We start from the raw sequence: 27488 nt of genomic DNA, 5'->3' as shown, positions 1-27488 counted from the left end.
TCTTGTGTTAGCAGTTACACGGGTGTATACGTTTGTCAAAATTCATCGAACAGAACACTTAAATAGATGCATTTTATTGAGTGTGAATTATTATCTCAATATAGTTAAGTTAAAAAACATGATGAATAAACAATCTAAGTGACATACATAAAACACTCCACCCTCAAGTATAGAATATGCCTTCTTTTAAACTGCGTAAGGAACATTTACTGAAGTTGACCATGTGGTATGTTATAAAGCAGTTTGTCTCAACAAACTTCAAAGACTCAAATCACAACAAGCAGTACAACTTGTAAGTGCGTTCCATGGACTAGTGCTGGTTCACAGGTGTTAATGGACAACTAGATAGGTTCAGATATTGAGAATAAGTGTTTAGAAAACATAGCCATTTGATATAGTAGTGTGTACTTGTAGAATCTAATAATTAAAAAAAACCTGGGGCTTTGCTCTTACATATCTTTTTATTTCAATTTTCTAATAAATTCATTTTTATTATATTTTTTTAAAAGTTGCTAGTCCAACAGTGATTGGGAAAAAGAAATAAGTCCTCTATCACAGACAGTTTGAGAAGTACTATACAAAGCATGCTAATTGACTTTAGTGGAATTAAGCTGGAAATCAATAACAAACACACCTAGGGGATCCTAATGCTTGGAAATTGATCACTACATTTGTAAATAACCCATGCATCGAGGAAAATATCATTAACAGAAATTAGCATTCAGGGGCGCCTGGGTGGCACAGCGGTTAAGCGTCTGCCTTCGGCTCAGGGCGTGATCCCTGCGTTATGGGATCGAACCCCACATCAGGCTCCTCCGCTATGAGCCTACTTCTTCCTCTCCCACTCCCCCTGCTTGTGTTCCCTCTCTCGCTGGCTGTCCCTATCTCTGTCGAATAAATAAATCTTAAAAAAAAAAAAAAGAAATTAGCATTCAAGAGAATTAACAGAATCAAAGGTTAGTTCTTTGAAAAAACTGATCAAACTCATACTAAAGCACTTGAAATTTAAATGAAATAAATTCCAGGAAAAATGAAAGGTATCAAAACTGATACAAGAAGAAATGGAAAACCAAAAGCATCCTATCTATTCAAGAAACTGAATCTATAATTAAAATCTTCCCACAAATAAAAAGCCTGGTAAGGATGGTTTTATCAGTGACTTTTTCCAAAAACTAGAAGAAAAAAAAATCACATTTTAACTCTTTTTATGAGGCTAGCATATCTTTGATAGCAAACCCTGATGGAAGTATCACAAGGTGAACATAAATGCAAAAACCAACAAAATATTAGCTTATCCAATCAGGCTAAATATCATGACCAAGAATCCAAGACTGGCTTTAACACTAGAATATTAATCAATGTATTTCATCAACTTAACAGAATAAAGAATAAATATCCTATAATCATCTAAATAGATGTAGAAAACTCAATGCACATTCATAACAAAAACTTTTAGTAACTAGGAATGGAAGGGAACTTCTTTTATGTAACAGAAGTTATCAAAAAATACAGCAAACATACTTAGTAGTAAAATGTTGAGAACTTTGGCTCTGAGATCAGCAACAAGAAAAGGATACCTACTATCATAATTTCTATTTAACACTATATTCAAGGGTCTGGTCATTTTAATAAATGCTCCCCTCCATTCTCAATTAAAAAAGAAAAAGAAAAAAAGGATTAGAAAGCAAATGTCATTCTTCACAAATGACATGTCTGAGTACGTAGAAAATCCAAAAGGATCTAAAGACAAAATTATAGAATTAAATGAATTTAACAAGTTGCTGGATGGATACACAATAGCAATATATACAAACTCAATTGTTATGTCCTGGAAAAAAAATAACTATACAATATAAACTTTTGAAACAACATAATTTATAGTAGCATTCAAAAAATTGATACCTAGGGATAAATTTAACAAATTAAGTATATGACTACAACCCAGAACACTGGAAAGCCTTACTGAAACAAATTAAAGATCACACAGATAAAGAGAATGATATGTCTTGTTCCTGGACTGGAAAATTCAATATTGTAAAGATGTCAATTCTCCTGAACTAGATTTATAGATTCATGGCAATCCCAATCATAACCCCAGAAGGTCTGTGTGTGAATGTGTATTTGTGCACTTGCACATGTTCACATGCAAATCGATGTGATAATTCCTAATTTATATTAAAGTGCAAAGGGCCAAACATAGTCAAAAAATCTTAATAAAAATTTGAAGTATTTACACTACCAACAATAGAGATTTGTTATGAAGCTACACAAATTAAAACAGTGTGGCACTGGCATAAACACAAAGAAATTAACTACCAGAACAAGAGAAAATACAGAAAGGTCTCCAAAACTATCTAGTTTCTTGATTTATAACAAGGTAATACTATAGATCACCAGGAGAAAAAAATGCTCTTTTCAGTAGATAATGCTGGACCACTTGGATATCTATATTTAAAAAATTGAAACTTTACCCTTATCTTACATGACACATGAAAATTGATTCCAGTTTATTACAAATATAATTGTGTAAGATAATAAAGGTTTTAGAAATTATCTTCATGGCCTTGAGACAGGCAAAATTTTCCTAGACAAAACAAAACGCTGTAAGTATAAAGGAAAAATTGGATAAACTGGACTATAATAAAATTAAGAATTTCTGTACAATGAATGGACACCATTAAGAGGCACAAGCAAGCCACAGAGAGAAGATACCTACAACACAAAGACTCATATCTAGAATACCAGAATATATGATGTCCTCAAAAGTCAATAAGAAAAGGAAACAACAGAAAAAAAATGAATGAATACAGGATATTCATACCATGAAATACTATATGGCAATAAAAATGAGGGAATCATTACTACAGCATTCACTGCTACATAAATAAATCTCACAGAGATAATAAATGAAAGACAAACACAGAAGACTGCATGCTATAATTCATAAATCAGGCCAAGCTGATCTATGGCAATAAAAGCCGGGACAGGGATCACTTTTGTGGAGTGGGGAATCATAGGAAACATACCTGAGGAGAAGTTTTGTATGCTTTTCTTAATCTGGGTAATAGGTACATAAATGGGTTCACTTTGTGACAATTCATTGAATTGTACACTTATGATCTGTGTACTTTCATGAATGTATATTTCAACTTTCAAAAGTTTATTGAAAAATTTACTGTGATATGTTGACCTTCTGCAGTTCAATGACACTATAAATTCATATCGTTCAAAAATCACCAGGGCTCAGCAAACCTATGATCAAGACCATGATGATGAGGACAGTGACAATGCATTATTCTACTTTTCTACTTTCTTCAAGCTCATAATCTCATCCCAGGTCCCCTTCCTTCTGGAGAAGATTGAAATCATGACTGTGATTTGTCATTTAAATATGTCTATTTATCCATTAGATAATAAATACCTTGAAGAGCAATCTTGCATTACATATCTCTGTATTATCAACACAGCTCTAAGTATACAGATGGGGCTTGAGATACTCTTTGTGAAGGAGTAGGAAAAGTGATGAGTCACTATTCCATTATTTTCTTGCATCAGGTACCAGCTTCATAGAAGTAAAACCACTCCAAAGACACAGAAAACAGGTAAACAAGAGTGTTATAAGAAGGTGCTTTAAAAAATAAATAAATGTCTGCAAAACATCCGAGTAAGAAATCCTAACTAGCACAAGAGAAAATAAGCAAATATTCTATAATTAACAAGTGTTTCAAAGTTAGGTAGAATTATTAATAATTACATATAACTAATAATATCATTTATAATTTGATAATAATTATACCTAATTAACTATAATAATTGTTACTAATGTGAGTTTAGTAATTAGCACACCAATCTGAGGAATAAGAATATAAAAGTTGCCTTATATCCTTGGGTCTTTCATAGACAGATCTTTTCATGGATTTTTATATATTCTTTAACTTTCATTAAAACTTATGAATGTCTACATCCCAAATCTGTAAGACAGAAGTAAAAAGTATTATCATCTGCTGATATGAAGGGTTCTTAAAGGCCACCCACATTTCTTAAAAGAAAGATGTTAAAATCATGTGGAGGCACATGGATTGACTTCTGGCATGAAGAGTTCCACTGAGCTGCTCCCCACTAGAACTGGTGAAAACTATGTAAAAAAGCTTCAACGACTTAAAGCTTCTGAAAATGGTTTTAAAAGCAAAAGTGAAAAAGAAATAACAATTCAAGAAAATCTATGAAAAATTCAGTAAGAAAGGCAGGAAACTGTGGTATTTGAACCAAAACAGCTTCCTCCTTCTCTCCTCCCAGCTCAGCCAGGCAGACTTCTGCTGGACTGCTGCAGTCAAAAACACAGGGCTCCCTCTCTCCCCAGCTCCTGGACAAAGGGCTTTCTTTCTGGGTGGAGTAGGATCTCTGTATTTCTTCCTGGCCCTTGCTGCCTGATGTTGAGGCTAAGTCCTAAGCAAGTGATACAGAAGTTCTACCTTAATTGTGGCTCTCAGAATACTGGGCCTCAAGAACCCTTTTCCCGGTCCATAAGGCAAGGTAGTTACATGCAGGAGAGGCAAGCCAAGAAGACTACTGCTCCTTGCATTGCATGCTTAGCTCCTACAGTGGGGGTTTCACTTGGAGAGAAGACTGCCATAGTTTCCAACCTCAGCTCCAGAGCCCTGGCAGAGATTTTGCCTGTGAAGTAAACAGGCCATAAAACAGAGAGCCCCTAATTTCCTTCCAAAGGGACTGACTTCATTTGCAACACAGCATGGAGGGTGCTCTCAAGGACAGTACAGGGACAGCAGAGTCCCTGTAGAGTCCCAGCAGAGAAAAACACTTGGAAGGAGATTCATGAATCTAGTAAACATACAGCTTAGACTGTAGGCCAGTTTACAGGACAGAACTAGGAAACAAACAGCAAAGACGAGCCCTCCTGGGGTCAGAACAAATGTCAAACACTGACCCCAGAAACTGTTCCATCAAAGGAGCAACTATTTGACTGTATTAGTTTGTAGAGAAATTTGTATCTCAGGGCATTGTTGAGAACAACTGAGTAACTGGTCAGGAATTAGGGGAGTTTATAGTTGGGTGTGATCAAGAAAAGAGAGGAAGAGTGCTCTACCAGTACCACTGTCATCCCATGGTGACTGATGGCATATCCAAAGCTATGCCTCCTTGAAAAGCTGAACACTGGGGGATGGGGGTGTCAACTTCACTTAAATAATACAGACAGTTACTAAACAAATAAAAATAATAAGCCTTCCCTGGGGTGGACAAATATCTGGAGCTACTATAGCATATAATCTAAAATGTTCAGTTTCAAAAAAAAAATACTGCAAGGCATGCAAAGAAACAGGAAAGTATGCCAGTATGACCCATTCATACATAATGAAAAAAGCAGCAACAGAAACTACCTGTGAAAGTGATCAGATGTTGCATTTATGGGAAAAGATTCCAAAGTAGTCATTATACATCTACAGAACAAAATTTAAAAACCACTAGAGATGCTCAAGAGTAGATCTGAACTGGCATAAGAAAGAATTAGTGAACCTGAAGATAGAGCAACTGAGATTATGCAAGCCAAAGATCTAAAAGAAAAAATAAGAAAAAAAGAAGAGAGCCTCAGAGAAATGTGGGACATCATTAAACTCACAAATATACATGTAATGGGCATACCAGAAGAAGAGGAGAGAAAGAAAATGAAAAAAACCTTTGAAGAAATAACAGTTTAAAACTTCCAAAGTTTATTGAAAAACAAAAACCTACACAACTAAGGAGCTCAACACACTCCAAGTAGGATAAATAAAAAGAGATCTAAAAACAGATAAATCATAGTAAAAATGCAAAAAGTCAAAGACAAGGAGAAAATCTAGAAAGTAGTGTTAAATTAATTAAATAATGGAGGCCATTGGACTGAAGTGGCTTCAATGCATTAGTAGCCTATATAACCAAATCAAAACCTAAGGCTGTAAATCCCTTAACATTAAGAAATTGAAACCTGAGGACAACTAATCACAAAGAGTCAACTAGGCTTTTCCAAATAAAGCAAATGCTTAAGCTGTAGCCAATTAAATAATTTCTTTGTTTTGCTTCTGCCTCTTCTCTATAAAATATTTCCCTCAGCTTCTGTCAGTGGGGTGTTCTTAACCAATATCAGTTTGGCAATACCCAATTCAAATAGATTTTTAGCTCAAATAAACTCTAAAAAAATTTTTTTAAAAGATTTTATTTATTTATTTGAGACAGAGAGAGGGCATAAGAGGGGGTGTAAAGACAGAGGGGGAGGGAGAAACAGACTCCCCACAGAGCAGGGAGTCTGATGTGGGGCTTGATCCCAGGGCCCTGGGATCATGACCTGAGCTGAAGGCAGATGTTTAACTGATTAAGTCACCCAGGCACCCCAAACTCTTAAAATTTTTAATATGCCTTGGTTTATCTTTTAAAAGAGAGAAAACAACGTAGCAAGAGAAAAACAATGTGTCACTTATAAAAAGACTCTCCAATAAGATTAATAGCTGATGTAGCAGAAATAGTGGAGGCCAGAAGGCAGTGGGATAACTTAATCAAAATCCTCAAAGAAAAACAGTAGACCAAGAATCCTAATTTCAGCAAAGTCTTCCTACAGAAATGAGGGCAATACAAACACTATCCCAGATAAACAAAACTGAAAGAATTTGTTGTTAGCAGACCCACTTTAGAAGAAATACTAAAGGAAGTTCTTTAGGCTAAAAGCAAATGACCACAGATGGTACTCTGAATTCGTATATACAAAGAGCACTGATAAAGATAACTGCAAATATAAAAGATAATATAAACACATATTTTTCTTTCTTCTCTTAATTGATTAGAAAGGCAACTGAATAAAATAGCATGTACTGAATGTATTGTTCGACCTATAACATTTAGATATATATGCATAATATATTTGCTAATAATAGTACAAAGGAGGTGTGTGGGAACAAAGCTGTAATGGCCTAAGGAAATAACAGCAGATGGTAAAGTAATAATTCTAACAATGTACTGTTGGGTTTATAACATTAGTAGATATAAAACGTATAACAATTCCACAAAAAGGGTGAAATGGGAACAGAGCTATATCTAGTATAAATATGAAGCTGAGTCTGATAAATGAAGATATATTAAACACTAGATCAATCACTTTTTTAAAAGAGATTTTTATTTATTTATGAGAGAGAGAGAAGGAGAGAGCGCGCACACAAGAGAGAGCACAAGTGTGGGGGGGAGGAGCAGGGGGGAGAAGCAGACTCCCTACTGAGCAGGGAGCCCAATGTGGGGCTCAATCCCAGGACCCTGGGATCACAACCTGAGCCAAATGCAGACGCTTACCCTACTGAGCCACCCAGGCACCCCAATCACTTTAAAAAAAAACCTCAAAAACCATGAAAAACTAATTAATTAAATTAAAAATCCACACAGAAAACATTCAATCAATGTAAAAGAAAGTAGTAAAGGAGGATTAATACAGGAGTAAAAAAGATGTGAGACAGAAAACAGAAAGTAAATCAGATGTAAATACAACTATGTTAATAATAACAATATATGTGAATGGATTAAATAATCCAGTCAATCAAAATGTTATCAAATTTGATTTAAAAAACATGACCCAACTACATGTTGTCTGTCAGACACACACTTCAGATTCAAAGACACAAACAGATTGAAAATAAAAGGATGCAAAAAGATATAGCATGAAAAAACCAACCACAGAAAAACTAGAGTGCATAAACTCAAAACAGGCTTTAAAACAAAAAGCGTAAATGAGATTTTAAAAGGAACATCTAATAATGATAAAAAGGACCAATTCATTAAGAAGATGTGGCAATTATAAACATATATGCATCTAACAACTGAGCACCAAAACATGAAACAGAAATTAAAAGATACAAAGAGAGAAAAAAGACAACTCAACAACGAAAATTAATGCCCCACTTTCAATAATGGATAGAACAACTAGACAGAAGATCAACAAGAAACAGAAGAACTGCACAACACATAAACCAACTAGATGTAACAGACGTCTATAGAACACTTCACCAAACAAAGACAGAACATACATTCTTCTCAAATGGAACATTCTCCAGGACAGACCATGTGCTAGGCCATTAAACAAACTTCAATAAATTAAAATGACAGAAATAATGTGTTTTCCAAATACAATGGTATAAAATTAGAAATAAAAACAAGGACAAATTTAAGAAATAAATATGTAAGAATTAAACAACATACTCTTGAACAATCAACAAGTCAAAAAAGAAATCAAAAGGAAAATCAGAAAGTACTGTAAGATAAATGAAAATGAAGACACAACATATTAAAACTTATGGAGTACAACTAAACCAGTGCATGTTATAGCTGTAAATGCCCATGTTAAAAAAGAGAGGTCTTAAATCAATGACCTAACCTTCAACCTTAATACACTAAAAAGAATAAACCTAAAGGAAGTAAAAGGAAGGAAATAGTAAAAATTAAAACAGAAATTAATGAAAGAGAGAATAAAAAAAAAAATAGAGACATCAACGAACCCAAAAGCTGGTTCTTTGAAAAGAATCCTTTAACTTGTTGATCAGCAATACAAACCTTTAGCTTGTTTGGCCAAGAAAAAGAGGACACAGTCAAATTACTAGAATTAGAAACCAATGTGAAATAAAAAAGACTATGGGGGCGCCTGGGTGGCTCAGTCGTTAAGCATCTGCCTTTGGCTCAGGGCGTGATCCTGGCATTCTGGGATCGAGCCCCACATCAGGCTCCTCCGCTGGAAGCCTGCTTCTTCCTCTCCCACTCCCCCTGCTTGTGTTCCCTCTCTCGCTGGCTGTCTCTCTCTCTAATAAATAAATAAAATCTTAAAAAAAAAAAAAGAAATAAAAAAGACTATGAAAGAATACTATGAACAACTGCATTTCAACAAATTAGATGTTGATTTAGATAAAATTTAGATAAAATGGACACATTCCTTGGAAGACACAAAATACTGAAACTTAAGAAGGAATAGATAGTTGAAGAGATCTATTACAACTTTAGAGACTCATCAGTAATTTAAAAACCATGCAAAAAGCACAGGCCAGGCCTAGATGGTTTACAGAAGAGGAGGAAACACTTCCTAACTCATTCTATAAGGTCCACATTATCTTGACACTAAAACCAAAGACATCACAACAAAACTACAAACTAGTATTTCTTATGACTATGGATTCAAAAAACTCAACAAAATACAAGCAAACTGAGTCTAGCAACATATAAAAAAAATTATACACCAGACCAACTGAAATTTATCACAGGGATATGAGGTTGGTTTAACAACTGAAAATCAATTAATGTAATCCATTATAGCTACAAAGTAAAAAACAAAAATAGAAGGGAACTTCCTAACCTGATAAAAGGCATCTATTAAAAAACCCCACAGTTATATCATACTAATGGGGTAAGGATTGGATGCTTTTCCCTAATATCAGAAACAAGACAAGGATGTCTATTCTCACAACTTTTCAGTATTGTGCTAGAGACTCTACTCAGGGCAACTAGGTAAGAAAAAGAAATAAAGGCATACAAATGGGAAAGCAAGAAGTAAAACTACCTCTATTCACAGATGACATGATCTTATCCTGAACCCACTAAAAAAGCACTGGGACTAATAAACAAGTTCAGCAAGGTTGCAGGTGATAAGACTAATTTATAAAAATCAATGGTATTCCTATACATTTGCAATGAATAATACAAAAATGAAATTAAGAAAATAATTCTTTTCACACTAGCATCAAAGAGAATAATACACTTAGGAATAAACTTATGAAGTGCAAAACTTATACACTTAGAACTATAAAAGTAATGTTGAAAGAAATTAAATTATCTAAATAAATGGAAAAACATCCCATGTCTCTGGATCAACAGGCTTAACATTGTTAAGATGCAATACTCCCTACACTGACTTATAGATTCAACACAATCTCTATCAAAATTCCAGCTAACTTCTTTGTAAAAATTGACAACCTGATTCTAAAATTCATATGGAACTGCAGGGGACCCAGAATAGCTGAAACAATCCTATGAAAGAAGAATAAAGTAAGAGGACTCCTACTCACAAAATTAAAACTTATCACAAAGCAAAAGTCATCAAAGACAGTGCGGTACTGGTACAAGGACAAACAGGAAGATCAATGAGATAGAACTGAGAATTAGGAGAAGGGAGAAGGGGATGGGATAGGGGAGGGAGGCTTTGGCTAAAGGATATGGAGTTTCTTTTTGAGGTGATGAAAATAGTCTAATTGTGGTGATGGCTGCACATATCTGTAAACATATCAGAAATTACAGAATTGTCTACTTTAAAGGATGAATTCCATGGTACATGAATTATATGTCAATATAGCTGTTTAAAAAAAATGATCATGTAGAGACAGGAGAATTTGAAGAATACTTTGAGTCTCGATTCAGTGTAGCAGATGATTAGAGAATCACAGAAGCACAGAGTTGGAAGAGTCTTAAAGGGTTCTACCTAATTACCCAATAAATGAACACCTCCTTAGACATCCCTAACAAATTGTCCTCCAGCAGTTCTCAATCTCAAGTTACCTTCACTGCTCTGCCTGAATATCACTTCTTCCACTGCTGTAGCTGCAGTGCCTAGCTAGAACAGGGCCTAGCTCCCAGAAGGTACTCCATAATTACTAGTTGACTGATAACTTGTGAAGGGGAACTAAGATAACTCTAAGAACAGTCTTCCACATAGAGGTCCAATATTCAAACTGCTCATGGTTTCTTCTCAGTAAACATACTTCTGCCCTCATAAAGGCACAGAAGAGGGACTTCACATGTATGTGCAACATTTTAAATATGAGATGTTGCACAGAAGCCCTCTGAGTTTCTCATTATAGCAAGGTTTCTTGTTTTTTTATTGCTTTGGCCAAAACCCTAAGTCATTCTTCCTCACTTTTTTCTTACCCCCAACCCATCAACTTTGTTGGCTTCACTTTCAAAATATATCCTCAAGCAGACCATTCTTTACCTCTTTCATCACAAAAACCCTAGCCTAAAACAATGTCATTCTTTCTTGGGTTACAATACTCTCTACAAACTTCCTTGCTTCCACTCTTGATTCCCTATTTTCTCCATACCTGCCAAAGTAGTCTAATTACTGTAAATCAAGTAACATCATTCCTATCACACTTAAAAATAAAAGCCAAAATTCTTAGTATAGCTTGCAAGCTACTCCATCATTTGGCCCTGGATGTCCTATCCAATCATACTTCCTATCATTCTTCCCTTTGCTCATTAAACTCTGGCCAATCTCCTTACAATTCCAAAAACATATAGTATGCTCTTTTTTCAGGACTCTGTATTTGATGTTCTTTCTGCCTGAAATACTCTTTCTTCAGAGTTCTGTATAACTTACTCCCTCAGGTCTCTGCTCAAATATTATCTCCTCACAGAGAACTTCTAAGATGGTATATATAATACTGCAGTTACAGGGGCAGGTGCCTCTCTCCAACTGTCAATCTCATTCCCCTACTTCATTTTTCTTAAAAACACTTTTCACCATGGGACCTTTTCGATACTAGCCTTTTCGGCATAACAAACTACCCCAAAACTCAGTGGCTAAAAACAATGGTTTTTTATTCTCTCTATTGTATGGATTAAGCTGGGTTAATGGGTTCTGAGTTGGGTCAGATCCTCTAGGGCTGGAGGGTCCACAATGGCCCCACTGGGACCTTGGCTGGGACAGCTAGGCTGCTCTCTCTCTTAGTCTTTCATCCTTCAGGGGGTGAGCCTGGTTTTCTTCATATGGTGGTCTCCATGTTCTAAGAGGGTAACAGCTGAAGCTGCAATACTTCTTGAGCTCAGAATTTAAACTTGTGCTTCTACTATATCCTACTGGTCAAATCAAGTCACAAGGCTAGCCTAAAGGGTAAGGAAACAGAGCATCTCTCGATGTGAAGTACTATGAAGAATTTGCAGAAAATTTTAACCTACCAAATTACCTATCTACTGTCTCTCCCAGTGGAATATAAGATCTGTGAAGGCAAGACTGGCTCCCTTGTTCAGTGTCTAGTATACTGTGTGCTTGCATTAGATACTCAATAAATGTGTGTTGAATGAATGAATGACCATTCATATGACATTGCTTCCAGCTCTTCACCATCCTGTTTGCTTTCCTCTGAATACTACTTAGTTTGTCAGTATCCTTCAAAATTTGAGATCTAGAAAGGGATACAAAATTTTACACAAGGTCCAACTGCTTAGGCTCAGTAAAGCTGGAAAATAAGTATCAGGTGAATGAATGAATGACAAGTACAGAAGACTGTAGTAACATTCAGTCTTATAACACTGATACTGTGTGTCCTTTACAGCAACTTACGAACCCCCTGACACATTTTTTTAGTGGCTTTCACACTGTTGAATCTTATAGGCTCTGAGATCAAATATACCCCTATGGCTCCTTTACATCTGAAACACTGCCAAGTCTCTGTCCTATATTTACACAATTGATTTAGGGGACCTAAAAGAACATTACCTTTATCCCTATTGAATTTAAATTTAATCTCTTCTAAATCATTGATCTCTCTAGTTGATCATTTCCACTGACACAAAAACCTGCTCAAAACTGCTCAAAAGCTTCCAAAAAGTGTATTTTAAAAGTAATAAACAAAGAAAACAAAAGAAATTCTTTCCCTTAATGCCACATCCCTGTCTTTCAACTACTACTCCATTTCTCTCCTCCTCTTCCTTACAAAACTTCTAAAGAAAGTTGTTTATATAGGCTAACTCAACTTCCTCATCTTTCTTTCACTCCTCAATCCACCACCAATTAAACTGTTTTTTAAGGTCATCAAAGCCTTCCAAAATTGCAAAAATACTATGGATCCTCTTCTCTGTCTTCATCTTAATGGTTCTCACAGCAATATTCATCACAGCTGATCACTAGTTTTCTGAAATATATTCCTCTTTTAGCTTTTATAACACCATTCTCTCCCCTCTACTCATTTTTTAAATTGTCTTGGCAAATGCAAATTTTCATGAAGATTATGCTACTTATATTAAAATGTAGCAAGTTTAATATTTTATAATGAATTAACACATATATGTCTTTAAACTTTCTCAGTTTTACCTTCTAGTATTATAAATATTGATAGATATAATTCATACAAAGACTTTTTGGATCTGAGACCAAAAGTTTGAAAATTGTTGCTTTCATACAAAACCTATGGCATTCAAAAAAAAAAAAAATTACTTTGCACCCAAAAGAAGACCTGAAAACCAAAAGGGGGAAATACAACAGAAAAAGAAACAGAGGTGAGCTAGATACTGGAAGGATTAGCCAAGGATCTTAAAATAACTCTGAGTCATATATTTAAGAAAATAAAGATGGAGAAGATAAATAAAGACACAAAGAATTTCAAAGTGATTGGGATTTCACAGAAAAAGAAATGGAAATTTCAAAAATTAAACTAAAAAAAGGCATAAGAGCAGATTAGACAGGGCAAGAAACTGGAAGAAATTATTAACAAACATCTACACAAAAGGATATATACAATATAGAAGAAAGTATAAAAGACAAATGAGACACAGTGAAAAAAGTGGGAGCCAAAAATGCACATAATTGGAATTTCAGAAGAAAAGGAGAGAATAAAGAGAAGAGGCAATATTCTAAAGTCTTATAAAACTAATGAAAGACTTTATCCCACAGATCCAAAAATCTCTACAAACCACAAGCAGGATATATGCACAGAAACCTATACCAACTCACGTCATAGTAGAATTGCTAAAACTCAAAGATGGAAAATCTTAAAAGCATTCTAAGGTCCTAGCATTATCTGAGGAGAGACCACAGCAGTATTTTACTTTAAACTGTAATAAGTCAAGGAGGTATGCTGTATTCTTCAGGTAATCACTAGAGAAATAGGTTTTTACTTTTAAGTATATCTATGAAGTCACTAAAGAAAAAGACACACCAATCTTTTAAAATTTTGAATGGCCAAAAGAAGTAAAGAAGAAGGAACATAAAATAGGTGAGTCAAATAGAAAACAAAGAGTAACATGGTATAAATATATTCAAATATCATTAAGTACATTAAATATAAAAGAATTAAATACTTGTACTAAAAGTCAAAAATTGTCAGACCCCATTAAAAAAATAAAACCCAGGGCTCCTGGATGGCTCAGTCAGTTGAGTGACTGATTCTTCGTTTTGGTTCAGGTCATGATCTCATGGGTGATGGGACTGAGCCCCACGCTGGGCTCCATGCTCAGCAAAGAGTTTGCTTGGGGATTCTCTCCCTCGGCCCCTCCTCTGACTCACATGGGCGCATGTGCATGGCTTTTTCTCTTCCAAGTAAATAAATAAGTTAAAAAAAATTAAAACCCAACTGCTTAGAAAAGACAAACTTCAAATTTCAAAAATAAAAATACAGAAAGACTGAAGAAAAAGATGGGAAAAGATATACTATGTAAACAGTAACCAAAAGAAAGCTGGTGAATTTATAGTTTCAAGTAAAGCAGACTTTATGGCAAGAAGCATTACTAGATATGAAGGAGGATATTTCAAAATGAGGAGGGGTCAATCCACAAGGAAAAAACAACAATTCTAAATTATCTGTTCCCAAATCATATAAGCATATCATCACAATAAGTAAAGCAAAACAAACAAAACCTAAATGGACAAATAAACACACACAACCACAGCAGAAATCAGCAAGGATAGGAGTGAGTTCAAGATGGTGAGGTAGGAGACCTTAGTTTCCTCTGGTCCCAGGAATTCAGCTAAATAGCTATCAAATCACTCTGAACACCTGCAGACTCACCTGGAGATCAAAGAATAGCTTCAAGTCTATGAATAGAAAAGAGACCACTTTCTGCAAGGCAGGAGGTGCAGAGAAGTGAATCTGAAGTGATATATGGGAAGACAGACCCCGGGGGGAAGAGAGCCTCCATCAATCGGCTACCAGCAAGTGATATAGCAGTGGAGCATAAAATCGAACTTTTAGAAGTCTGCTCTGGTGAGGGACTTCGCGCAGGTGGCTAAACAGGGGTGGAAACCTAGCTGAAACAGTGTGGTCTCAGGATCCTCGGGGTCACAGGAAAACTGGGGGTGCCTGAGTGCAGCAGAGCTCCCAGGCATCAGAATGGGGAAGCAGGCTGCAAAGAGTGAGCTCTCAGCTGGCGGTTGCCATAAAGCAGAAACTGTGACACGGTGGAGCAACTGCTCCTGAGCAGGGGCCCAACAAGCAGCAGAATCGGCTAGACCCCCATTTCTCCCCATCTGCAGGGTTTGGAGACTTGAAACAGGGTCATGGGCCTGAGATAGAAACACTTGGTCACACGCCAGGTGAGCATGGAGTATGGCCAGAGACCAGGGAGACAGGAGTGATTGACTGCTTTTCTCTGAGGACTCACTGAGGAGGGGGGCCCCCCGAGCTTTCGGCTCTGGGGCTGGAGATTGGGAGGCAGCCATTTTCATTCCCATCCTCTAAAGCTGCTTCGAAAGTCTTAGGGAACAAAAGCCAAATAGAGCAAAGCCAAACAGAACAAATAGGAGCAGATTACTTAGCCTGGCATCCCAACAAGGGTGGTACAATTACTGCCTGGGGCAAAATCACTTGAGAACAGGCCCCTCCCCCAGAAGATCAGTAAGAACATACCTCCACGACCACGCTTACTCATCAATGAGAACTGCAAAACTCCAGCACTAGGGGAATACAGCACATAGAATTCATGGCTTTTCCCCCATGATTCTTTAATCTATCGACTTTAATTTTTTTTTTAATTTTTCTTTCCCTTTTCAACCAATTTCATATTTTATCAACTTTTTAAAATATTTTTGGGGCGCCTGGGTGGCACAGCGGTTAAAGCGTCTGCCTTCGGCTCAGGGCGTGATCCCAGTGTTATGGGATCGAGCCCCACATCGGGCTCCTCCGCTGTGAGCCTGCTTCTTCCTCTCCCGCTCCCCCTGCTTGTGTTCCCTCTCTAGCTGGCTGTCTCTCTCTGTCGAATAAATAAATAAAATCTTAAAAATATATATATATTTTTTTTAATTTTCGTTTTTACAGTTACATTCTATCCCTTCATTGTATTTAATCTTATTTTTGTATATATATAAGTTTTTCTTTCTTTACAATTTTGGGATGTAGTTTCTTCTAACAGACTAAAATATACCCAAAATCTAGTGTATGGCACCATTCTAGTCACCTGTCTGATCATATTCTCTTTTTTGTTCTTTTGTGGAGTTTTTTTCTTTTTCTTCTTCCCTTTCTTTGTTTTGTTTTTGTTTTTTTGTTTTGTTAAAATCTTTTAAAATTTTCATCTTTAGGGACATCTGGGTGGCTCAGTCGATTAAGTGTCTGCCTTCGGCTCAGGTCATGATCCAAGGGTCCTGGGATCGAGTCCCACACTGGGCTCCTTGCTCAGCAGGGAGCCTGCTTCTCCCTCTGCCTGCCGCTCCCCCTGCTTGTGCTCTCTCTGACAAATAAATACATGAATAAATAAAATCTTTTAAAATTTTTCATCTTCACAGTTACATTCTACCCTTTCAATATATTAAATTTTATTTTTGTATATATAAATTTTTCTTTACAATTTTGAGATGTGGTTTCCTCTAACAAACTAACCAAAATACACTCAGGAGATAGTGTATTGCTCTGTTCTGTTCACCTGTATATCTTTTTTTTTTTTAAAGATTCTATTTATCTATTTGACAGAGAGAGACACAGCCAGCGAGAGAGGGAACACAAGCAAGGGGAGTGGGAGAGGAAGAAGCAGGCTCCCAGCAGAGGAGCCCGATGTGGGGCCCGATCCCAGAACTCCGGGATCACGCCCTGAGCTGAAGGCAGACGCTTAACGACTGAGCCACCCAGGAGCCCCTGTTCACCTGTATATCTATATCCCTTCCTTTTTTTGTTGTGGGTTTTTTTTTTCTCTTTTTGTTTTTTCTTGTCTTTTAATTTCCATTTTTACAATTACATTCTATCCTTTTCTTGTATTTAATTTTAATTTTGTACACATAAATTTTTCTTTCTTTACAATTTTGGGAAACAGATTACAATTTTCTAAGAAACAGACCAAACTACACACAGAATCCAGTGTACTGCTCTATTCTGCTCACCTAATTATATTCTCTTTCTCACTCTCTCGTCCCCTCCCATCCCCCGGGTTCAGGTCTCTTCTGATTTGTTTAGTGTATATTTCTCTGGGGTTGTTGTTGCCATTTTTAGTATTTTGTCCTTTCATTCATCTATTCTTCTCTGGACAGAATGACAAGATGGAAAAACTCACCTCAAAAAAGAGAACAAGAGGCAGTACTGACTGCCAGGGACCTAATCAGTATGGATGTAAGTAAGATGGTGGAACTAGATTTCAGAGTAATGATTATAAAGATACTAGCTGGGCCTGAAAAAAGCATAGAAGACACTAGAGAATCCCTTTCTTGAGAAATAAAAGAACTAAAATCTAACCAAGTCGAAATCAAAAAGGCTATTAATGAGATGCAATAAAAATGGAGGCTCTAACTGCTAGGATAAATGAGGCAGAAGAGAGAATTAGTGACATGGAAGACCAAATGATGGAGAAAGAAGAAACTGAGAAAAAGAGAGATAAACAACTACTGGATCACTAGGGGAGAATTCAAGAGATAAGAGAAACAATATTAAAATAATTGAGATCCCAGAAGAAGAGGAAAGAGAGAGAGGGGCAGAAGAAATATTGGAGCAAATTATAACAGAACTTCCTTCTGGGGAAGGAAACAAGCATCAAAATCCAGGAGGCAAACAGAACCCCCCTCAAAATCAATAAAAATAGGTCAACACCCCGACATCTAATAGTAAAACTTAAAAATCTCAGAGACAAAGGGAAAATCCTGAAAGCAGCTTGGGAAAAGAGTACTGTAACCTACAATGGTAGAAACATTAGATTGACAGACCTATCCACAGAGACCTGGCAGGCCAGAAAAGACTGGCATGATATATTCAGGGTGCTAAATGAGAAAAATATGCAGCCAAGAATACTTTATCCAGCTAGGATGTTATTCAAAATAGAAGGAGTGATAAAACAAACAAACAAACAACCCTTCCAGAACAAACAGAAACTAAAAGAATTTGTGATCACCAAACTAGCCCTACAAGAAATATTAAAAGGGATCCCCTAAGCAAAGAGAGAGCCCAAAAGTAACACAGACCAGAAGGGAACAGAGACAATATACAGTAACAGTCACTTTACATGTAATACAATGGCACTAAATTCCTTTCTCTCAATAGTTACTCTGAATGTAAATGAGCTAAATGCCCTAATCAAAAGACACAGGGTATCAGATTGGATAAAAAGCAAGACACATCAATATGCTGTCAGCAAGAGACTCAATTTTAGACCCAAAGACACCCCTAGATTTAAAGTGAGGGGGTGGAAAACCATTTATCATGCTAATGGACATCAAAAGAAAGCAATCCTTATATCAAATTTGATTTTAAACCAAAGACTGTAATAAGAGATGAGGAAGGAGACTATATCATAATTAAAGGTTCTAGCCAACAAGAAGATCTAACACTTGTAAATATTTATACCCCTAATATAGGGGCAAGCCAATTATATAAGCCAATTAATAACAAAATCAAAGAAACACATTGATAATAATAAAATAATAGTAGGGGACTTTAACACCCCCCTCACTGCAATGGACAAATCATCTACACAGAAGATCAACAAGTAAATAAGGGCTTTGAATAACACACTGAACCAGATGGCCTTCACATATATATTCAGAACGTTCCATCCTAAAGCAACAGAATACACATTCTTCTCAAGTGCACATGGAACATTCTCCAGAGTAGATCACATACTGGGTCACAAATCAGGTCTCAACTCATACCAAAAGACTGGGATCACTTTGCTAAGGCAGCTATATATCAATGAGAATGAACACATGATTGCTCCACATTATAATATGGATGATTCCACAAGGATAAATACTGACTAAAAGCAGCGAGATGCAAATGACTACACACATTCAAAAGAGGCAAAAGTAAATTATGATATTGGTTCCAAGATAGTGGTTCCTTTTAGAGATGAAGTAGACTGGGAGGGCTCATGAAGGGGATTCAGAGGTGTGATGATGTTCCAGTTCTTGACCTGGAGGCTGGTTATATGGGTGTTTGTAAAAATTTACATAGAAACATACTTAATGATCTGTCCACTTTTCTGCCTCTATATTTCAATACGAAGTATATTTAAAAATAAAAAGACCTAAGGACAGATTGAGGAGAAAAGTGATTTCTTAAAAAGTAAATTAAATTATATCACTCTATTGCTTAAAAGCCGACAGAAACTTCCCACTGTCTTTAGAATCAAGTCCAAGTATTACATAGCAAATACAGCGTTTCATTATCAGAAAGCATACCTACAGTTTTCAAAATGTGAACACCACCTCATTTCAGGCTCTCTCTCCCCTTGCATATTACACCCCTATCAAGCTACTTTCTTTCAAGTCCTTAAGCACACTATATTCTTTCCTTCCTTAGAGCCTTTGCATATGCTAGTTCCCTGACCTTCCAACCATTCTTCACACAGACACTTTCTTTCCACCCTTTAGGTCTCTCCTCATCAGAGCTCCTCCCAGTCACTTTATGTAAAGCTGCCTCTTTCTCATATTCTGTATCTCTGTCTGCTGCACCCTTTTTTACACTTACTACAATGTGAAAAAGGTTTACTTATTTTTTGTCTGTCCCTCCATCAGCATACATGCTCTATGAAGACAAGGATCTAGTTGTCCTGTTTTACGGTTAAAGCCCCAGTATTTACCACAACATCTGGCACATTAGAGAAGCTGAATAAATACTTCCTGAATGAACGAAAGAATAGTTACAGGTGGTTTCAACCAGCATAATAAATCTTTAAAATTTTCCATATGATCATTATGTATTAGTTATCCACCCCAATTCTATTTTACCTGTATATTTTATTTGTATGCCTTCTTTTTATCCATTTGCTTATTCATTCATTCATGAAAAAAAATTAAGAGTTTAAGTGTCAGCCATACAGATTATAAAGATGAATAAGCCATGTTCTTTACCTTTTAAAGATTGCACCGTTTATCCAGGAAAATCAATGTGGATAAAACAAAATTATACTTTTACCAAAAAAGTTATTAACTCAAATACAAAGCCTTAAATCTAATTAAAATGTTGAAATAAGGGGAAGAAAAGATGAGATCTTTGAAACAAGTATAGTCTAGTTACATCTATCAAAAAAGGAAATCAAGCTAATTAGGCATGACTTTTTCTTAGTAAATTCATTTTGACTCTTGGTGATCATATCATGTCTTTCTTTTTGTAATTGTTTACATCTTTTAAGTGTAATACATCATAATAAATTGTAATGTATTATTACCAGGACTTTTTGTCAAATTTAGCTGTTTCTAAGAGTAATTAGGGAAAATCCATTCAATGGTACACTTAGATTTGTTTTTAGTCCCAGTATGTAATTTTTATTTAAATACTATTTTTTTAAAGATTTTATTTATTTATTTGAGAGAGAGTGTGAGAGCATGAGAGAGAGAGAGAGAACATAAGCGGGGGGGGGGGGGGGCGGGTAGGGAAGAAGCAGATTCCCCGCTGAGCAGGGAGCCCAATGTGGGACTCAATCCCAGGACCCTTGGATCATGACCTGAGACAAAGGCAGACGCTTAATCGACTGAGCCACCCAGGCACCCTATTTAAATATTAAAGAAGAGTGAGAATGCTGTACGTTTATTAAAAGGGGACATAAATGAAAAAAAGATGAGAATCTCTGCTGCAGACAGGCAGATTTCAGTTAAATATAAGGAAGAACTCTCTAGTAGTTAGAGCTGCCTACCAGTGGGCTTCTTGTAAAGCTGGAAGTTCTCCACCACAAAAAATCTTTAAGGAGAGCTAACAGGACATTTTCCCCAGGACAGAGCAGGAACAGTCCTGATTTAGCAGGCAGCATTGATCAGATCAGTGTCTCTCAAACTATGGTGAAGAAGCACTTTTAAAAAAATTTCCAGTTTGTGGTGGACCAATACATTTACAAATTACAAAAGTATCACATATTTGGATGTTACCACAATGTCAAACCGCTACAAGGATTTCCAAATGCTTTTGATTTCCGTTCGTAACTTGTCGCATACAGGTAAAAAACTGGCCCACATGAACAAGCAAACTATACTTTTGAGTAGCACTGGATTAGACAGTTTATAAGAGATCGCTGAGGTTCTACAGCTTTTCATATTTACCTAGTCTGTCTTCCTTTTTATATTCATTAAGCATAATATCAACTGCTTATTTCCTAACAACGAAACTCTCTCTTCAACAATTTAAAAAAGCATAATCTAAAAGATACCCATCTGAAAGCATTAGATCAACTGAGATTTTATCTCACTAAACTGAATAGCAGAATTTACTTTTTACCAAAACACATCTGAATGCTCATTTAAAACTGGTTACAAAAAATTTATTTTCAGCCATCCCCACACCTAATTTTCTCGTGTCACTTTCTTTGCATAAGCTGATAATGAAATGTGTGACAAATTACAGCTGATCACACATTTGAAGTTCTAACTTTTTTACTAGCTGGCAGCAAAGCCAGCAGAAAAGTGACTTGGGATGAAGTGGGGGTACATTCATGAATTTCAGAAGCATGGAGTAGAGGATTTAAGTTTTTGCAATTACCTATATAACACTCGGTCAGTGCTGCCCTGGCCAAAGCAAATATGATAACGAATTAGAAAAAGAGGAGACAAAATTAAAAGTTGCCCATTCTCATATTTCCCCAAATATTTCTAGCTTTCTCTCTCCGAGGACAATGAGACATTTTTATTTAAAATCTGTTACCTTCTTCTCATTAAAAAGAAAACAAAACAAAACCACCTTCTCAAGAGACCATTTCAGGATTTATGAGTTATCATCTCCCAGCTCCATCATCCATGAATACTTTCCCTCCAGTAATGTCAATATTCCTTAATTCACCCTACTTTTAGAGTAGGAGTTCTTAACTGTGAGCATACACATGGGTGTTGGAAAATCTGTGAACTCTCTGAAACTCCAAATGTTTTTAAAATTATGGGTGAATGAGCAATTTATGAACAAAATGTCCACAGCTATCAATACATTCTTAGAGGGTACAATAATCCAAAATGATTAAAAGCATCTTTCTTGAGTGAAAAATGTGATCTGAATAGAAATATAGGGTACAGGTTCTTCATTAATTGAATAGGCATAAAAAGATATTATATTACTTAACAAAAAGGACTTTAGAAATAAATCCCTTCATTTTGTAGAAGATAAAATTGACATTTGGAGAGGTTAAGGGAGTGTTCAAGGTCATACTGCTAGTTAGAAGGCAAAAGCCAGACAAAAACACCAGCCTCCGGCTTCTAGGTCCATTCCCTCACATTCTGCTACCCACACAGGGCCAGACAGGATATTAATAAGCATACTACAGGCAAGCAACAATCCCACCTCTGATAAATAGATGACCTCAGAGTAAATCAAGTAATTCTGTAAATACTACTGGCTCACAGGATACACATTTTCTTTTTTTACTAACGGTATCTAAAAATACATTTTCTCTTAGATACATTTTAGAACTTGCTTCCTTGCCAGTAGGCACAATCAACAACTTGTCAATCATCTGAAAGACATGAGTGCCTGATCCTACTGCAATCAATCAGAGAAGGGCATACACTTGACCTGGAAGGGACAAAGGATGTTTAGTATGAGACAGAGGGCCTCAAGGAGGCACTTTAAACACATTTCTTTCTGAGTCAATTACTCTGAAAGCCCACAATGAGAAGTAAATTAGTTGAGTGGATCTTTCAGTAACTGTTGAAGCTATTTAGAAATTTTAAGCAAACCTCTTTTCAAAGTTTATTCTCTTGTTTATTCATACTAAAGAACAGCAAATAAAAAAGCCAAAGATGATGTCTAGTAAAAAGAATTTTTATAGTACATAATTGAGAAAACTGAAAAAGAATGCCCTACTTTGGTGTCAGTGAGGATGCGTAGAAATCTAAAATTTGTTTTTAATTTTTTTTTTAAAAAAATTAGAAAACTGAAAGTCTGTAAATAAGAATCCAAAAAACCCTTCTCTCTCCTCCCCTACCGCACCCTTGACTTCTGAAATACAGTGCAACTTTCTACCATCTGTTATTTTAGAGAAGAAACAGTAATGAACATATGGGCTTTCTCTCTCAAGCAGCTGTAGTGTAGTTAAAGTTATAATAATTGTCTTTCTGTAAGATAAATTTACATTAAAAACCTGGCCAGTTAAAAACAAATGGCTTAGCCTCAGAGCCTTCCAGAATAAAATTAAGAAATTCAGAATTATCTATGACATAGTACAGAGATTTAGAAGATATCCTCTAAATCTTGTACTTTTATGTTTAAGGTTAAACAAACATAATTCATGATGCCCATATCAGTTTACACAGAGTCCATAACTCATGTTTTCTCTTTCCCAGTCAAAGTGCTAGGAGCCTCAAACAAGGGCTAGGTACATATATAAAAATCAGTAACTAAGTTCTTGAAAGCTGATAATATGAATCCACCGCTTCTGTGGGTTACTGAACTCCAATCCAAAAGCTTATTTATTTAGGAAAAATCACAATACATGTGGCACATAAATTTCCATTTCAACTATATATATATATCACTTACAATGAGTTTAAGTAAACTGAAAAGAACTCAGAGCAGATTCAGATCCACATATTATGAAAAAATGGGAATTTTTACCTACCTTTATCTGGGTGATTCAAAATCATAATTCTCCTATGAGCTGTTCTAATCTTGGCCTTGCCAGCAGATGGGCTGTAAAAAGAAATTAGAGTGCTTATAATAAATAGTGTCGAATGCAGATGATAAATTAACAGTTTATATGGGTTTCAAGGAATTAAAAACTAATGAGAATTTCACCATCTTGTGGATAAATATGAAATTACAGCTTGTCACTTAAGTCTACTAACCATCAAAATAAACTATTGATTCAATGTTACATGTATTTTTCTTCCTTTGTAATTCCAGTCTCTATTTTCAATCAGTGTAGAAAATAAAACACAATAGGGGAGCCTGACTGGCGCAGTCGGTTAAATAACCCACTCTTGGCTTCAGCTCAGGTTGTGATCTCAGGGTGGTGAGACTGAGCCCCAACTTGGTCTCCAGGCTCAGCGTGGAATCTGCTTGAGATGCTCTCTCCCCCTCCCTCTGGCCCTCCCATTCATGCTCTCTCTCTAAAATAAATACTCTAAAAAATAAATAAATAAAATAAAACACAACATATAGGCTAAGAGAGGCACAGTCTATAGACTATACTGAGTTTGAAAACATATGCCTCAAGTTATTTGGGGGGAAGGCAGTTTGCATAGTGTAACAGACAGGTATCTGGACTCCAAAGCTCCTAGACTGCCAGATTTCATTTCCATTGCTATTTAGGATGGGGTAAACTTGGTCACATTTTTTAACCTCTCTGTACTTCAGTTTCCTCATTGTAAAACAGGGCTAGGAACAACATATTCCACATAGGGAGGATTAAATTAGAGATTAAATTAGGGATTAAATTAGTTAAAGCCAACAAAACGCTAGAATAGTGCCTGGCATGTAGCAAGTGCTCCAAAATAGTTAGCTTTTATTATTATTATGTCTCAACAGAGCATCTCAAAACTCTTCATGGCTCATAATTTATTTAACTTGTGAGAAACCTATGGGAAAAGCCTTTGCTGTAGACAAAAACTGAGGAAGTTAAATAAACTTAAAATTATTTCAGTAAAAACTAATTTATCCAGTATTGGAAATGTTTCTCACTAATACATTTTCCAGGCAAGGAAACAAAATTAACACTTAACAACAACAAAATTCTAGTATTACTAATTAATAGCTATACTATCTTATCTAAGTTACTTAACTTTTCTGGGTCTCAAACTGGGATAATAGTAGCTGACTTAAAATACAGAATGGTTGTTGTAAAGCTCAAAGTAATTTAATTTATATGGATGAACCACATTGTACTGGCTAAAAGCAGGTACTTTTAGAGATATTCAGACATAGGTTCAACATCCTGATTCCACCATTCATTAGCTGCAAAACTCTATCTTGCTTACTTAAACTCTCTGAGTGAAAATTCTCTCATAAGTAAAATGGACATACTAAACTACTTCCCAGGATTATTTAAGAATAAATTACATAATGCAAATAAAAGGATTAGCATAACCTAGCACAGAGTTAGTGTTCAAAGTGTTCAAAAATAATCTTTAGCTTCAATTATAAAGATAAAACATGCTTATGAAAATATATTACATATTTCCCACTTTTAAAAATGTAGTATAAATAACCTAATTTAATGTTTCTTGAATGACTTGAATTATTAACCTGACTATAAATTAAGTGCAAAGAAATTCTTTAGGTCTGCAGAGATTTGTTCACCCTTGTCTTAAAGAGTCCTCGAATGCTTTCCATTTAAGTTCTGTTTTTAGCATTTGCTATCAGCTGTGAAACCTTGATTCTGCCATTGTTCCAGTCTAGCTATTCCTTGACAGTTACTTATACTTCTAATGTTTTGAGGTTAAATAACAGATCACCAAGCATGTTAAAACACACTACCTATTCCTGAATATGCATATAAAACATTCTTCTATGAATAAAAAAATGTCTTGAGTCAAAGACAAAATCAAAAGAGAAAAAAACATCTTGAGACAAATGCAAATGCAAATGGAAATATAACAACAAATTCATGGGATGCAGCAAAAGCAGTTCTAAGATGAAAGTTTGTAGTAAGTTTACAGTAATAAATGTCTACATTAAGAAAAAAGAAAGAGCTCCAATAAACAACTTTATTTATGCCTCAGGGAAGTAGAAAAAAGGCTAAACTAAGACCAAAGTTAGTTGAAAGAAGGAAATAACAAAGACCAAGAGTAAAAATAAATGAAACAGAGACTAAAAAGACAGTAAAAGGTTGTTTTTTATTGTCTTAATGAAACTAAGAACTGTTTTTTTTAAAGATAAACAAAACAGACAAACATTAGCTAGACTCACAAGAAAAAAGCAGAGAGTTCTCAAAACCAGAAATGAAAGAGAAGACATAACAACTGATACCACAGAAATACAAAGGATCATAAGAGACTACTATCAACAATTATACACTAACAAAATGGACAACGTAGAATAGATAAATCCTACAAACATATGAACTACCAAGACTGAATGAAGAAGAAACAGAAAATCTGAACAGGCCAATTATTTATTTTTTTTTTAAAGATTTTATTTATTTATTTGACAGAGAGACAGCCAGTGAGAGAGGGAACACAGGCAGGGGGAGTGGGAGAGGAAGAAGCAGGCTCCCAGTGGAGTAGCCTGATGTGGGGCTCGATCCCAGAACACTGGGATCACGCCCTGAGCCAAAGGCAGATGCTTAACGACTGCGCCACCCAGGCGCCCCGTGAACAGGCCAATTATTAACAATGAGATTGAATCACTAATCAAAACCCTCCCAAAAAGGAAAAGCCCAGGACCAGAGAGCTTCACTGAAATCTACCAAACAGATAAAGAGTACCAATTCTCCTCAAACTTTTCCAAAAATTAGAAGAGGAAACACTTTCAAACTCATCTTCTGAGGCAAGCATTATCCTGATACCACAAGCAGACAAGGACACTAGAAGAAAAGAAAATGATAGGTCAATATCCCTGATGAACATAGATGCCAAAGTCTTCAGCAAAATATGAGCAAACCAAATTTCACAAAAACATTAAAAGGATCATACATCATGAACAAGTAGGATTTATTCCAGAGATGAAAGGATGGTGCACCATCCACAAATCAATGTGAAACACAATAAATGTGAAACAAAATAAAGGATAAAAATCATATGACATTTCCAAAGACGTAGAAAAACGATTTGACAAAATTCAACACCCATTCATGACAAAAACTCTCAACAAAGTTAGAATAGAGGGAACATACCTCAACATGATAAAGGCCATATAACAAATGCATACCAAATATCATACTCAATGGTGAAAAGCTGAGTTTTTCCCCTTGGATCAGATACAACACAAGGTTGTCTGCTCTCACCACTTTTTTCCAACATAGTACTGGAAGTCATGGCCACAGCAATTAGGCAAGAAGAAGAAATGAAGGGCATCCAAATCGGAAACAAAAAAGTAAAATTGCAGATGACATGATATTACATAAAGAAAACCCTGAAACTGTTAGAACTAATTAACAAATTCAGTAAAGTTGGAGGATACAAAATCAATATACAAAAATCTGTTGCCCCTCTATACACTAATAACAAACTATCAAAAAGAGGAAGAAAACAATCCCACTTACAAATGCAACAAAAAGAATAAAATACCTAGAAATAAATTTAACCAAGGAGGTTAAAAACCTATACACTGCAAACTATAAGACATTCATGAAAGAAATTAAAAACACCAATAAATAGAAGGATATCCCACACTCATGGATTGGAAGAATTCATTTTGTTAAAATGTCCCTACTATTCAAAG

The 27488-nt window shown here is 35.7% G+C and overlaps 1 protein-coding gene across 2 annotated transcripts in view; it reads right to left on the bottom strand.

Moving 5' to 3' along the window:
- The window catches only part of DNAJC15 (DnaJ heat shock protein family (Hsp40) member C15), an 86922-nt gene that overhangs the window by 10100 nt on the left and 49334 nt on the right, over positions 1-27488 (bottom strand). For both annotated transcript variants that reach the window (XR_015725944.1, XM_045810920.2), the window contains exon 5: positions 23728-23798. Coding sequence is in view for 1 of the 2 variants with exons in the window: in XM_045810920.2 (XP_045666876.2) it covers positions 23728-23798 (71 nt within the window). In the remaining variant the exon portion in view is untranslated. The remainder of the gene's footprint in view (positions 1-23727; positions 23799-27488) is intronic.

Source organism: Ursus americanus, chromosome 10, assembly GCF_024610735.1.
Source record: "Ursus americanus isolate L20-20 chromosome 10, mUrsAme1.1.p, whole genome shotgun sequence".
NCBI lineage: Eukaryota > Metazoa > Chordata > Mammalia > Carnivora > Ursidae > Ursus > Ursus americanus.
The sequence above is the reverse complement of the archived record's forward strand: the minus strand, read 5'-3'. Positions and strand labels throughout refer to the sequence as shown.